Raw genomic sequence first — 16,742 nt, forward strand, 5'->3', positions numbered from 1 at the left:
ACACAAAATTGCATGTGTCACCCATCCACACGTGTATCGGTTGCTACTTTGATGTGGTGTGGAAGAGGCATAGATTAGGCATCAGAAGCAAGAAGAGAGCCGAAACACAGCGCAAAAAAAAATTCTTCTGCAAAATGCATGCACCAAAGGTCCAAAGTTACATAGTGTACCTTTAAGGTTTATTTAAAAATTCACTTTTCTGCATGCCATGTACCTTTACAATGTTCTGTAATCTGAATGCCCTTGCAAAAGAAAAAAGTGGACTTGAATAATGTATGATGACATTATACATTCATTGTCGTTGGCGGCTGAAAGGGGTATACGGTTGTACAGTTATGCTGCAAAAATGGCATTTTCCCTATATTACTTATCTATATTTCAGTGGTTATCATACATTTAAATTAGTGGAACATACACTAAAATGTTTATCTTGTGTGGGGATCCCTCCCTATGACATCACAGCTCCAATGTTTGCTGCAATAAAAAAAAGTTTAACCTGATTGCGTGCTATAATATGATATGCATGTCTTATATAAAATCTAGGTAACTAACCTTTCGGGACATCTTAGGGTGTTTGATGACATGATGATATAATACTATAATGATATAATGCTATTGGACTGTGTAAACTGACTCTAAAAATGCTTGACTGTAAATACTTTTCAAAACAGATTTAAAAAAAAACATTTTTGATTCCAGTGGAAGTAAATGTATACCAGACTGATTACACTGCACCTATGAGGTTTCTGCAAGACCTACCATACTGTCACAAGTGCTTCCACAAATCCATAACTTACCATAGCCCGGTTTCAAAGACAGGGCTAAAATAAAGCCAGAATTAGGCCTTTGATCAATCAGTATACTTTAAGTAGCTTTTAAAAATGTTCTTTAGAAAGAAACATTACACTGATAAGTCTGCTTCTAAGAAAGTGCTTGATTAATCATAGGCAGTCCACCACAAAAAAAAAAAGGCTTTTTAAAAGCACTGAAGTGACAGAGGTTTTTCTTTCAAAGGTTTTAAGTGAACTGTCTCTCATTCAGAACCTATGCTCCGCTCCTCAGTCCTCCCAGATTCAAACCTCTTGTGACAGACACCATTCATATTTAAGGAGCTTCATCCAATTCTAAGTATAACAGTTAAGCAGGAAGCATACATGAAAGTGAATTAATTTGTAATGATCTCAAATGGCAAGAAAAGAGGGAGTAGAGGGACAAAAAAATAGGAAGACATGAATCAGCAACAATAACTTTTGAATAATTGCAGACTGATTGTTTTATCTTGTTTTTAAGGCCAGACTGTTGTCAAGCTCCACAACCCATGTCAGAAATTAGTTAAAAATCAATCAGAACCATATAAATAAATGTAATAAATAAATAAATAAATAATGTAATCAGTGCAAGCTGTCTGCGTAACGATACTATCACTAAAATGAACTGATTAAGAGAAGCACTATTTAAAAGGGATAGTTCACCCAAAAATGATAATTATCATAATTTACTTACCCTCATGTTGTTCCAAACCTTTATGCATTTCTATCTTCTGTTCAACACAAAAGATATTTAAAAGATTTTCTGTAACCAGAGAGTTGCTGTCAACTGTCTGTTTACCAACATTCTTTAAAATATCTTTTCGTTCAAAAGAAAGAAAGAAACTCAAAGGTTTGGAACAACATGAGGCGGAGTAAGTGTCATTTTTGGATTAACAATCCCTTTCATTTCTATACCAGCATTGTTATTGTTAACTACAATATTAAATTAAATTTGGATATTATTTGGATAAAATCTGATTATGTTGCATATAACTGAATAAAGAGTGATATAGGCCTATTTATATTTAATAATATGTTCCAATTTTAGTGTTAATTTCAGTAAAAGTGTGGTTATTTTATTGGCTTGCTTTTTTTAGATTCAATAAAATTATTTAATTTAATTCAAAAGTCTAATATTAATGCAAATTATTATTAAATACAAATTTCAAATGAGAAATTAATCATTATAAAAAATTAAAAAAAAAAAAAATTCATTTCGGTTAGGCCTTTCACGATAAATTTTGCTGGCCGATAAATTGGCCAAGAAATTATTGTGATAAACAATAATATTGTCACTCTGAGACTAAATCTAAAGACTAATCTAAAATAATGATAATGGCATAATAATGCAGGTACACCTTTTCAAAGATCAATAAACTTTTATTATAAAGATTTAACACTGAAAACGGAAAACATTTTAAACATCCACAATAAATGAACAAAACCAAAAGCAATAAATAAAATGGATGAAAACTGCAACAGATGATTGTCTTTTAGGTGCATATTAGGGGCAGCACGGTTCACAAAACCCACGGTTCGGTTCGTATCACGGTTTTAGGGTCACGGTTTTTGGTTCTGTACAGTTCTTGTTGTTGTTTTTCTTTTAATCGTTCACACTCCAGAAATTTACTTCAGCATATGATATATAGCTTAATTATCCACAATTTAGGATACAGTATTAAAAAAAAAAATTATATCATGCAATCGTGCACAAACTGAGCTTGACCAGCTCTGAGGAAAGCTAGGTGCGATTTTCATCATTTATCAACGGCCAAAATATTTTTTTTCTAATAATGTTAACAACCACCAATGAGAAGAAGAAAAAAGACATTTCTGGAGCTGAAATCCATAGACCGACAACCAGAAGCAGCTGATCATAAACGCCAGAGTGAGTTGGATTAAATACAGTAAGAAAGGAAGAAATGGGGAACCATTTATCAAAATAGGACTTTGGGTGTAAGAACAATGTCTTGAATTGAATTCAAGAAATTCATAAAAAATTTAATGGATATTATTCTTACATGGACATAAAGTAAAAAAGCATTTTTGTCTGCTATTTTTCTTCATCAAAGAAATTGTGTTACTTTGTAATGATTCAAAACTGCAGAGACTGAATCAGCATTCGGGCAAATGCTTTTCACCAGAACAAAGGCTCATTTGATAGTGACATCATAATATTAGTGTGCATTAGCGTTTCAACAACATACAGCACACGGTTCTGTGGGTCAATGATGATCTTGCTCAAACTTGGCTTTCAAAAAACAAAGTGAAAAACTATAGCCACAAGAGGGAGAGGAAGATGCGGTTGTGTCTGCTTAAAGTACCCCAACAACAGTGCGTTAGCAGCTCACTATGCTGGCCTTCATTGGCTGCTTGAGTCACACGCACAGAGAGGATGAGCCTAGACGAGAAGGGCACTCTCTCTCGCTGACTGGGGCTGTGACACTGATGCCATTTCAGAGCTGCGGGGCAACCCGCCATGCAGGGTAACCTCACGATTCTGACAGCACGTTCATGTGCCATAACACGAAAGCTCATTGGGTTCCTCTGTGTGATCCGCACTGGTTAGTCCAGGTCAAGGAAGAGACCAGAAATATAAACAGTCAAAACAACAAAAAGACACTACAAGGGCTGTGGACAAGACCAGATTTAAAAATAAAATAGCATCAGAATGAATTATTGTTCTAGGAAACTGTTACAACAAGTCTAGTTTTTTTTTACTATGTCTGACAGGTGAATGACCAATTTACCTGCCAGAAGAACAAGGACATAAAGGCTTAATATCAAGCCCTGAACAAGATTAAAATGCACAATGTTCATAATCATTATGACTCAGAATTCGCTTCTCAGTACAAAGTTAAAGGAAAATGAACAGCTGCATCGGAGAGCAGTAAATGAGAATGCAGAGGGGCAGGCCGGCCATAATGATCAATACACCCCATTAAAGCAGACACCTACCCTGTGAAACACTCCAGATTAGATGTCAAATGCCCAGTAAACACGAATCCAGGACGTGCACACGCGTGCAGAGAGTCACAAATTAAGGTACTGTGGATCAGTCCAGTGCTGTGAATTCATAGCGCACAGAGCACAGAGATGACACATTATGAATCTCTCTACAAACAGAAACGCTATCTAGCAGAACAGACACAGTGGGTTCAGCTGAGGTTTGTCTGTGGACAACAAGGCTGTCAATTCAAATAAAATAGAAAAAATTAACTCTAGGATGATGAAAGCTTCTTTCATGAGCTTGCCGTTTTCAGACAGCAATAGTTTTAACATGTCTTGAGATTCCTGTGTATTCTGTGTTCATAACATGAACAGACAGTATTACATAACACTGATTATTATATAATTACAGATCTTTAGTTAAAACACGCATGTGAGTCCACAATGCGAGTAAATCTTTCCATTGGCTAATAAATGCTTAGATTTTACTCGCCTGCGTGTGTCAGAGGTGGTGAAATTTTTCGTTTGATCGGTTCATGAAATAGTTTATCCCACCACTCTCAAACCAATAACAATTTCATACGGTTTGGGCATTTTTTTTTTTATTGGGCGGTTTTATTCCGATTGAGGTGTTTATATGGAGTATTTTCATTCAGATTGGACTTTTAAACCGATTACAGTACTACATAAAAACACTTAGACTATAAAAAAGCACTATAGATGGCTCTTTATAAACTGGATAGTTTATTTATAGTTCGATTACGGATATTTTACGTCATGTTTGAATGCATAATCTAAAAAAAAGTGACAGCCCTAGTGCGTTGTATACTGCTATTAGTAGTAGAACTAGCAGTATTATTATCATATTAATAATTACTGTTATATTGTTTTACAGAAACACTAAAGGACCAACAATATCTTAAGCACCACCACCAGTCAAGTTCAGTAAAAATAACAAATAAGCATTCATACATTTTTTTTTTAAATTAGAGCTGTCAAATGATTAATCGCAATATATACAAGTTTGTTTACATAACGTGTGTGTACGGTGTTTAATTATCATGTGTATATATAAATACACACACAATGTATATATTTAGGAAATATTGGCATGTGTATATACTGCATATTATATATATATATATATATATATATATATATATATATATATATATATAAAAAGTATATATATATAAAAAAATTTAATCAACCAAATTAAACCAGTACAAACAAAAGTCATATCTGTACTACAGAGGCATCTGAAATGGCATTTACACATACTGTTTAATGCAGCTCATAGGTGCCATAAATAAATAAATTAAAAAATTAAAAAAATAGATGAATGTTTGAAATATGACATTGCTTTTTAACTATGAGACTAAAACTGCCAGTAGGTGGCAGCAAGTTTCTGTCTTAATAAGTCATTTGTGCGTCCTCGCTTCCTTTCCTCACATCGTAGCTCCACCCACTCAGGATGTGAGGGAAGGATACACACGTGTATCCTCCTTGCTCATGACTTTGCAGGAAGCTTCCTCACTCCTCATTCCTCACCGTGCAATTAGAGAATTGAGATGCCCTTCAAGATGGCTGTGTTTGATTAGTTTCCGGGTCACGGGCTGGAGGACGGAAGAGCGAGTAAATGAGGATACATCAATTTGAGTATTGAAACCCACTGAATCATTCATTCAAAAGATTCCTTTAAAACGGCTGACCCATTCAGAAACAAATCTAGTGCCTGTCTTTATGAATGACTCATTGAATAATTCACTCAAACAGTGTAAAATACTGATTCATTCAGTCGAAAGACTGTTGTGTGTTGCTCTGAGATGGTTCACAATAGTTCTGCTCTGCTTTGTTTTGAACTATTTTCATAAGCAATGAGTGGTGGTCAATGTCAGCTCACACATTCTAGAGTTAAAGGTGCAGTGTGAGATTTTTAATTTAGGTTGTGAATTACACACCCAAACACTCAATCCTCCCTTTGAGAGCACATAGAGAAGTTAAGGAGGAAACACAGGACAAAAATGCCGTTGTCGGAGAGAGCAGTGACTAGCGCTCTGTAGAGAAGTTTATCCGTTTAGGGCTACTATAGAAACATGATGCCGCAAAATGCAGATTTCACTGTCAGAGGACCACCGGTGTTAGATAGAAAAGGCTCATTAATCTAAGTTCTTACTCCACTGAAAACAGTTTTGTATATTTTATTGCATTTCTGTCAACAGATCCTCATAAATAAAACACACTAAACCTTTATTAACACACCCCTAACTGACAAGATCAGAACAAGCACTGTTAAGCGTACAAAATGGTGCCACTGATCTGTACTTGCTCTCTCAAAAACTCCCTGCACTTAACTTTATATCAAACTAAAACATCAGAGCTAGTGCTATGTTGGCTATCGCTTTATTAATATCTAGCATTGCGCCGATGTATCAGAGCTGCTAAATTTACCCACAGGAGTTATTAAATGGTGTAGCGGGCAAAGCGAGTAAACAACTCATCACTTCTCTACAAGGCCAACCAGCACTCTGCCTGCTCACTAAGACAATCCAGAGAGACCCTGAGAGCGCAGGTTCTGAAATGCATCAGTGACCCTGTTTCCAGCGTACTCCTATAACAGGGCGCTCTTCAGTAAACAGTAGACAATTAAAGTGCTTTATTATAAACACCACAGGATCATATGGGAACGCGTCTCTTGAGTCTGCGTGTCTTTGACCTCTACTGAGGTTTGATAAAGTATGCTCTCAGATCTTCTCATCTACTCAGATTCTTGGCTTAGACATTGCTCTAGTTCTCTAGATACAAATAGCCACTAGGCAGTACATATGTAGGCATTTCCCATCATGCATCTGCATTCCCAGCATGATAGAGCAATCTAGGTCATGGAGGATGTCTCTAGTGACTCAAATGGCATGTAGGCTCTTCATCACAGTCTTAGAGTACTATACAGTTAACAGGATAACTATTGGAAAACAGTGTTCTCACCGTTAATTTAAGCAGACTGGAGATGTCTTTATTATTCTACCGAAGACAAAGAATACGTGCTCTTCTTCCACCCCCTCCAGGTACACTGGGCGTGCCAAACATTTTGTCCTCTCATATTTGTATGTAAAAATATATCCGTGCAGCACAGCACTGCTTCAAGTTATTGACACAATTAGAAAAACGGGTTAGTTCACCCAAAAACTTTAATTCTGTCATTACTCACCCTCATGTCGTTCCAAGACCTTTCGTCATCTTCAGAAACGATTTAAGATATTTCTGATGAAATCCAAGAGGTTTCTGACCCCACACCGATTAAATTACCACTTTCAAGGCCCAGAAAGGTAAACAAAGACTTCACATAAAAAAAAAAAAATTTTTAAATTAATGCCATCTAATTTTCCAATAAATTTTCCATTGTATCATTTCAGTATTGTTATCAAGATATTTTAATCAGGTATTGTATCCAAGAAAATCTTGACAACACTATTCTTCACCATTCACTGTGTAGCAGGTATTTGGATGCCTATTTAGCCCCTGAGGTGATATCTAGAGGGTTTAACATACAAAGAGTCAGAGAGGCACAAAATATAGGACCATAATGTAATGTACAGCTCTAAACTTTTGCTGAACTCAACCACACCCTGCTGTGAGTTGCCGTTTACTCCTCATTTGGCTGTTTCCATGGCTGTCAGCCAATTGCAGCACAGGCAGCTTAGCGGCTTTATCTACACTTTAACAATGCCAACATCAGCATAGGGGTGAAGGTGAAGGGGCTTCAGCACACAGGAAACCAAACCTAACATCCTTTGTTTGGAAGCAGCTGTGGATATAATCATATATAATATTAAGGCTAATGTTGAAATTAATAAGTAGAAAATGAATGGTGTGGTACCTAAAAGCTGATTTTGCAATTAAGCTAAAAGCAAAACATTCAAATATTCAACCAAATAGCCTGTAAAAATGCAAATTAGGTACAGTAAACACTCCACATTATTTTGGTAAAAGTCAAAAAACAGTCATTTCAATTGGAAAGTTGGAAGTTTTGAGTGAGGGTGAAAATGTGAAAATAATTAATTTTTTTTTTTTTTTTTTTTTGAGTAACCAAAAAGTATATCTAAGCCTTGAGAGTCCTCCTATCTGCTGTCACTATTGAAGAGGGTAGATCTTCCAGAACAAATGTGAGCTTTTTTTCATTTTATAGGCAGGTACTAGGATGCTGAGATATATTAAAGATATAATAAAGATGATAAAAGCATCTGCAAAATGAATAAATGTACTTGGAGCCTCCCACCCACCCATCCATCAATAACAATATTGCCTCAAAAATCCACTTATATCTACAAGGCTGGCTAAAACACACCATTTCTCTCTATAATCAGCAAAACCACATTTTACTGTTGCTTTGTTTAGTTGCAACCAATCACATTTTTTTCTATGCTACAGCAAAACATAATATTATCCCGATGACAAAGGACAGCAATCATAATAGCAATCTGTGCTTTCTGCTAAGACGTTCTGCTTGAGAACTGGCCACATCAGGGAGGAAGACGTAAACGTGTGCATAATCGGCATGAAAGGTACCAGTAATTATAGCATTTTGATTTGTCAGTGGAATGAAATAGATAATGCCCTCTAAAACTTGAGAGAGAAACATTAGTTTACTCCGATTTCACAATAATGATGTTTTCTAGATAAGGTAATCGTGGTATTGATGAACCACACGCTGTGATGATTCACATCTGTAGAGGAGGCAGTAAAAGGCAATCAAGGTCACAAAATACTATTTTGTTGATAAGCGTAAAACCTTGTGGGTTAAATGTGCTCGGCAAAGTTAATGTTTAGTGATACAATGCTTCCTTTAGAGTTAATATGTGATCTCAGAGTAATTCACCTGTCAGGTCTTGTGACAACCCAATGATTTTCTGTGAAGTAAGTTTAAAACATCTGAGATTATGAAAAGCGAGAAACAAATAAAAATGACCTGATGTACTAAAAGCCTTTGTACACAATAATTCAGAAAGGTTGCCTTAAAAACAATACTCACGCTTAACCCTCATCCCACAAATCCTTCCTTCAGGGGTCCTAAAAACCCTAATGTATACTTGTTTATGTCCAGAAAACATTTCATTTTGATAATAGTTTTTCATGCAATTTTGTTTTAGATGTTTTGTTATTTTATTTACCTTTAAATTACTATATTTTATCAATAAATTAATTAAGCACATTCTTTCAACAAAAGATTATATAACATGATATTTCATGACTTTTGCCACTAGATGGCCTTATTTTTTGGGGCAAATGAGCTGTTCCGCTGGGTCAGAAACACATGTCTATATTATTAAAAATATTTTTGCATTTTTTTCTCTGTGTACTGAAGCATTCCTCGCATTCCATATATTCCAATGGGGATCAAATTGACAAGCGAGGGATCTGTTACTTTTTTTAAATTACAAGCTCAAAGCTCAAAACGAAATCTTTCAGCGACTCAAGTGTGACAAAAGTCCTAGGGTCTTGGACCACTCCAATGAACTCTCAATTAAGAAAGAGAAATAATAAAATGTAAAATTAGTTTCGGGTCAAAACGACCCGAGGGAAGGATGGAAGGATAATATGGATATTCATCCTTCACATTTTTGTTTCTAAAAGGAATTGTGTTTTAAGTGAAAATAAAAAGGAGCAATAAAATAATGAATTAACAAACATTAATTGCAGCATATCTTTACCATATCCATCTACTCCAATTTTGAGACCCTTTCAGAATTGAGGAAGAAAAAAATGGCAATAATGACTTAGTATTACTGGAAGCTATTGATGCATTAGGCGGAAAAGAATTAAAGAAGAAGAAAAAAATCCTCTTAAATGTTGCACATCAACATCATAAAACTAATACCTGCCATTAACACATTGAAACCATGGAGCTCCTCAGAAGATGAACAAAAGCCTTGTCACAAAATAAAGTTCTAACTGATCTATTTTGACACTGTTCTGCAATAATAATAAAAAACCTAATTGTTTTTTTCCCCCATCTCAAACAGAGGTATTCATATTTAAAAAGCTAAACGATTAGTGGAGTTAAAACAGCTCAGCATGAGGCACGTGTTCTTGCACTTGGGATATTCCCATCCACAGTCCATTAGCATTAACAGCTTTCTCAAAAGGGGCCCGTTATGAATCCCTTGGCCTAGCTCTTAGGAAGCCCACAATGCCTCTCTCAACAAAACAAACTACATACTTTTTGCATTTGAGTGAGTTTTCAATAACAACAACAACAAAAAAATACTATAAACAAAAAAATGTAGTGATGCAGGCACAATTTTTCAACTATAAGATTCACACTGATGCCTCACCACGTGAATCATAATAATATATGACATATACAAACTGCTTTGTTTTGACTCGTTAAGAAAATAAGAGAAGGGATACTCACAGGCATCATCTTTGCTTGTCAGAGGAACATCTGGTCTTCAGCTTCACTTTGCCTTACACAACAACCACAAGGTCCAACCCGAGATCACAGCCCTCTGCACAGCAGGAGAACAACTTCACTTGCACTATTACTGACACATGAATGTCCACAACACCAACAAATACAGGCCAAACAGGCCACGTCTCTGTAACTTACATCGTATTGTTTTACTTTAAACGTTTTAATTTACTTTGATAAGCAAACGGCAATAATCACATTAATACCCGTTAGCTGAGTAAGAACAATTAAAGATACGCTTTAAAAGAAACTAGCTAAACTGGAATATCAGCTGGTTGTGTGTGTAGAAACATGGCAGATGTTGGGTGTTTCTATACACCCACTGAGAGCCTGTAACTCATTCTCTCCTCACTCTGAATAATTAGTATATCAGTGTGTTATGAATCAAAACGAAAGGTTTAAACCAGCTGCATTATTGTTTGTCCCATTTAGACATTTATTTTAAGGGGTTTTCCTCTATCCGCACCAGTTCTCACATCTGTTAGCCAGTTAGCAGCACTGACACAAAAACACCTCTGTATAATAAATGTTCACAAAAATCGAAAAAATACATCGACGACGGATAAAACTAAATTATACTTACGTGTCACGTGTACACATATGCCATAACGTTAATCTTTTAGTAGCGATGCGTGAGGTGTTCCTCGTATCCTTCCGCAGCGGAGTATCGATTAACTCGCGAGATAGCTAACCAGTTAGCCTGCTAGCCGAAGCCAGGTAAAACACTCCCAATAGGCGAAGCGAATGGAAAAGAAATCATAACACGCTTATTAATCTACATGCAGTCAGATATTGGCATAATACCATTTAAAAAAACAAAACAAAAGCAATACAACACGGCACGAACTGGCTGAGGCGAATACAAGCTGCTCGCGCTGTCGTGTTAAATGATGGCACGCGCAGAGCTGGAATGGCAGGAATGTGGAGCATAATGACTTATGGATGTTTGTATCAGTAGTAGAGTAATCATTGAAATCGAAGTGATGAAACAAAGGAGTATAATACGCCCTAAGTTTGTCAATGAGTCACATTAGTAGGTAAGAAGTTGGTCACTTTAAAATGAGCATTTCTTTCAGGTGTTTGATGACAAATTCAAAGCAACATAGCATTTCCTTATATTGTTCGATACTTTAACTCATTTCATGAATAGTTTTCAGTTATAAATAATGTTATGTCTCATTTTAAATGGTAAAGTAGTTATATATTTGAAAAAGGGTTAAAGGATTTTAAATTTGTGATGTAGACGCAGCTTTTCTCCTTTTTTAAAATCGGATGTGTTGGACAGTCCTTTAACACCCACTACTGATCAATAACATGAACTACATATTAAATACAAGACGACATAAAATGTGATTCTAAAATGCTAAAAAAAAAAAAAAAAGTTAAAACAATCACCACATACAAAATATTGTCAATAGACATTTTTGTGAGTTGTGTAATTTAACTTAAGCTTATAGAAGACACTTGATTTGTGTCTGCCTTAAAAAACAAATATTATTGAAGGACTGAAGCCATTAAAGAGGACTTTTTTAGCAGTTTAATTTCATAAGTTAACAATCAAACAGTTTCATGTTTGCCGGTATGAATTTATCTGCAACACAGAGTGAAAGACAACAAGGCAGTGAGTTATCCATAATGTGATCCAAATCAAAAGCGTTTTATTGTTTCCATAAAACAAAATACATATATCCAGGTGAAGTTCTTCAGGGGAAGATTTACAGAGAAGACATGGGGAATGACACTCCGGTGGTCCAATCAGTGGGCAGGCTCTGTAAAAAAAAGGAAAGTCATGTTAAACCATAAAGTTTCTACATATGTCTCATAAATAAGTATTTAAAACAAAGCTTCATTCTATCCATTAGGCCCTTTCCATTTGTTATTTTTCTCTTCATTTAGAAAACTATTACAATATGAGGAAAGTTTAAAAATGTTCATGTTTACCAAAGTTTGAGCAAAAAACATAATACTGAAAATGTGATTTTAAAAGTTAACACTTACTTGACTGCACTGCTTTCTTCTTTCCTGCAAAACAGAAATGATACTAACACTTTAACAAGAACGTTTGCAAGCTCTCAAAATAAAATTTGCCTTGTAAACACATTCTGAATTTGTGTAACATATTGTCTATCAACACGGGGCCAGCTCATCATATAATTATGACAGATTATGCATATAATGCTTACATGATATATAATATGTAGTGGCATAAACAATTATTATATAGTACATAATTTTATTGTATACCAAGAAATAAATAACGGTTAATGTGATGTTGACAGTACATTTTTAAAGGGTTAGTTCACCCCGAATTGAAAATTCTGTCATTAATTACTCACCATCATGTCATTCCTAACCTGTAAGACTTTTGTTCATCTTCAGGACACAAATGAAGATCTTTTTGATGAAATGCGAGAGCATTCTGTCCCTACATTGACTAAAAATGAGAAACTTTGCACTAAATCGAGCATTCATATGGACTCTTTTTACAATCTCTTTATGAACTCAAAGTTTCAGTTGTGTAGTGCACTACGGAAGGACAGAAAGCTCTCAAATTTCAACAAAATGATGTTTGTTTGTCTTCTGAAAATTAACTAAAGTCTTACAGGTTTGGAACAACGTGAAGAATTAATGACAGAATTACACATTTTTGGTTGAACTACCGCTTTAAAAACATCTCCATCGTGTAGTCACACAGACTATTTTAACAATACTATCTTTCTGGACTCAAAAGATGCAATGACGTTGCTGCCAATGGAAGGTCAGAAAAAAAATTGATGATTTCTCGATTTTAATCGATTCTGATTGAAAGACATCATTCCACCTTGTAAACAATGTCACGTTATAACGTCACATTTACCTGAAAAAAAACATATCCAGTGTCCATAAACTCGTTAGTCAGCTAGAAAAATTAACTCCAGAGAAGAGCATATGATAAATATATGCACCATATTACATATTCATTTTCTTCAATATTTAATGTATGTTTAAATAAGTATGGCAAGTGTTTATGACAGCCACCATTTAAATGTTTCATATAACTTTATTATTAAATGTTTGTATACGAATCAGTTCATTTTTTCCTAGTAGGCTACAACTGACGGCCATAGTTTGCAGTAGGCATGTGCCGATATCAATTTTTCATGTTGCGATTAATTGCTAAAGCTTTTATCACGTTATAAGATATTCTTATGATATTGAAATAAGTTGCAAAAAAAGTGGTCATAGCATAACAGCTTTAAGAACTTTTTTGTAATAACAAAAATAACTGAATGTTTAAATACAATAATACAATGCACCAAAAATATATACAGCTATAGGCTATAAAGAACAACAGGTAACAAATTACAATAAGGTCTCATTATTTAATGCATTAAACTAAGATTGAGCAATAGCTACATTCGTTACAGAAAGGATAATGTTTTTGGTAATGTTAGTTAAGAAATACTTATTATTGTTAGTTTTATCTTAGGTCCATTAAAAAAGTTATTTTGTTATTAAACAGTAACTAAGAAATTAACATTTAGAATAATTAATTCTTTGTAGTATTTTTCATTGTCAGTTTGCTAATAATGAATTAACATGTTTACTAATGAAGTCGTATGTCTCAAAGTTTTAATGAACAATAATTACAATTTTTTTTTTTAAACTAATCATTAGGGCGTGTTGTAGTCCAGATTAAAACAAAAATGTTTAAGTTTGAAAATAAATAGCCTATTAAATCTTTAAGTATTTGGTGCTGTGATGAACAAAAAAAAAAACCGAATGGCTGTTTTAAAGCAGCACTAGGGAACTTTTCAACCTTTATAACATATTTTTTAAGACTCTTGTGATGATAAATCGACTTACAAAAGGTTGAATGACACGTCTGCCATAGCCTGATGGGGTCTGTATCGTTTTTAATCGTACTTTTAAACTTCGGGTTTCGGGTAGTAACCCGGGAACAAAAAGAACTACAAAATTCGACTGCTTTACGGCATATACGTCACTTCCACCAACACCCACACTTCCTTAAATTCGGACGTGCGAGCCCAACTTTGTTCGTCGGATAATATAGTCATGTCCGAAGCAGCAGAGACAAATAAGAAAAAAGGTTTTGTTGGAGGAAACCAATAAGAGGAAACGAAAAAGTGATGGGATTAAAGGCAGGACGGGGATCAACATTGGACCAGCGTTTGCTCGTTGGCGTGAGCTGAAGGAGGCGTGCCCGACCGATGCTGTCATGCTGTTATGGTGATTACCTACAACTCAAACATTGAATTGAAGTATCATATAGATTCTGTAAAACGGTAACCAATAGACTACTATAATGACGCTGGCTTGTAAACGTGAGTTTTGTGATTATTTGGCGTTTGAAAAAAAATAAAACCCATGAAGTTATATTCATATGACATGCTGAAACATATGCCACTGACTGTACCTCCGATGAAGACATTTCACACGCGATGCCAGAAGAACACCTGCATGTGAACTCCTCAGTGTTCAGGTTAACTGTTAGTGCTGCACCGACCCGCGGCGCCACTTTTATGAAGTTATTTGGCCCGCACCGCTGTATATATTTTTATAACCTGCCCCGCACCCACGACCATTAAATAGACATACGGGGTCCGCGGGTTATGAGACCCGTGCATCACTAGTTCAGGGCTATCAGGGTCGTCATGTCAACAAATGCACGCGCGATGGCATCCCCTGTTGTAGGATGACAGAGCTTACGACAGTAGTTGAGGACATTATTTTTTCCAAACTGTAGGGGGACCCCGAGAGCAAATGTTGCCAAGTGCTGCTTTAAAAACTAGCGCGGTTGCTTTTGTTTTCAGGGTTTCCGGGGTAAGCACTGCATTCTGCAGTTCATCAGCGCCCTCTGCTGTCACTGAGTGGCACTTCAGCAGCGCGTCTCCTTCACTCGTTCATGTGCTTCTCATTTACATCTGAGCCCAGCCCTTTGACGCAGAATACAGCGGTGTTGAGCCTTTATACGGTTGATGGGCAAAGTATTCTTGAGTGCTTTATAAAAAATTGAATGATTGTTAATAAATTATTATTTACGATATTTTGAAGTGCCCACGATAACAATACAGTGATGCCATACAAGAACCATTTCTGTTTCCCTTATGATTTATGCCTAAAGTAGTGTGAATATTCATTTAAAAAATCTAAACATTTCCAGAATAAAGAACTTTTAATTGTATGGAAAGGTTCTTCATGGAAACCATAGACAGTAAACCATATAACCTGTCTCATTTAGGAGGCTACGTCCTCAGGAGGTCACATTTGAAGGCTGTATACGTCCCCAATGATGTCTTATTCTTTGTGAGGTGTAAAATCCTGTCATTTATTTATTACTTACAACCTAACAGTTATTTTTCTTAAATGAGAAAGCCACAATGTATGCATCCTTCAAATGTGACCTCCGAAGGACGCAGCTTATATAAATGATAGAGAGCGCTTCAATATACTTGGCCTCTCACCTCCATATGAAAGTTTGTAGTACATGAAAGTCATGAGTCCTACTCCAACCCACATCTCCTGGTATGCCTTGGTGTAGTAGGGGGCCACCTTAGACCACCAGCCAGCGAATGCACCACCTGCCATCTAGGGATCAAAACATAGAGATGCATGAATATTTGTCTAGAAGGCTTTAAATATGTATTATTACCAAACATATGTTTGAATGTGCAAACGTTATGTGCCATTAAAATAGCCAATCGAGTAACATGACAAACAATACTTTCAAGGACATAAAGTCAAAGACCAATTAAAATGAAAGATGTAATATACAATATTTAAGATACGTAAAGACATTACAAAATGAGTAAAAACAGTCTCATTTTATCACTGTCAGGATAAGACGAGTTCATGCAAAGCTCAGTATGACGCCAACTTGAATCGTGCAAAGAACAGTTCTTTTCTCCGTCCACTATAGGGGCACATTTCTCGCTGAGACTATACAAAATTGTATAGTCTTTTCATGTGCTTTTATAGTCATTTTATAAACACTTGCTTCACGAGTGTCATTTAGATGATAAGTTTGGCGGAGAGCCTTGATTTTCGATGTTGATTAATTTAAGGCGCTCAGTAAGGCCTTGTCATTTGGTCCGATAAACGAAAAAAGTAATGGTTTAAACGACTGAGAAGCTTCTTAAAATAGTCAGCGATTATTTCAACTATGCCAACTGGAATCATACAGCATTTATTATAAGCAAATGTACTCACCTCTAATATGTTTGTGCACTGGACCACTCGGAGAAGGTCACTGTTCTGCGCTAGCTCAATGGGAGATGTAGCGGAAGCTCTCTTTGGGTTTCCGCTTGTAATTAAAAGCCCCGGAATCAAAATAAAAGTCCACACGTGACTAATGTATTTTTGTAACATTTTAATTCACCTCTCGTCCTTATTGTCTTTAGATAGAACTTTGGATTTTAAATCGGATGTAATAAAATGTTAGATGTTAGAAAATGTTAGATCACATGATATTTTTTTTGGAAGTCCACATATATATCAGACAATGAAACAGATAG

General features: G+C 35.6%; 2 protein-coding genes across 2 annotated transcripts in view; both read right to left on the bottom strand.

Annotated features, from left to right (window-relative positions):
• Positions 1–11,150, bottom strand: part of ppp1r13bb (protein phosphatase 1, regulatory subunit 13Bb) — a 54,136-nt gene extending 42,986 nt beyond the window's left edge. The window contains exons 1-2 of the mRNA XM_067417013.1: positions 10,811–11,150; positions 10,171–10,264 (exon numbers count right to left, since the gene is read on the bottom strand). Coding sequence (XP_067273114.1) covers positions 10,171–10,179 — 9 coding nt within the window. The 5' untranslated portion in view covers positions 10,180–10,264; positions 10,811–11,150. The remainder of the gene's footprint in view (positions 1–10,170; positions 10,265–10,810) is intronic.
• A 713-nt stretch (positions 11,151–11,863) lies between these two features.
• Positions 11,864–16,539, bottom strand: atp5mj (ATP synthase membrane subunit j). The gene is made up of 4 exons (XM_067417015.1): positions 16,438–16,539; positions 15,693–15,816; positions 12,226–12,249; positions 11,864–11,996 (listed from the first exon to the last, which is right to left on the bottom strand). The coding sequence occupies exons 2-4, from the start codon at positions 15,814–15,816 to the stop codon at positions 11,983–11,985; spliced, it is 162 nt and encodes a 53-aa protein (XP_067273116.1). The 5' UTR covers positions 16,438–16,539; the 3' UTR covers positions 11,864–11,982.
• Positions 16,540–16,742: the final 203 nt, after the last annotated feature.

Source organism: Pseudorasbora parva, chromosome 15 (genome assembly GCF_024679245.1).
Source record: "Pseudorasbora parva isolate DD20220531a chromosome 15, ASM2467924v1, whole genome shotgun sequence".
Classification (NCBI taxonomy): domain Eukaryota; kingdom Metazoa; phylum Chordata; class Actinopteri; order Cypriniformes; family Gobionidae; genus Pseudorasbora; species Pseudorasbora parva.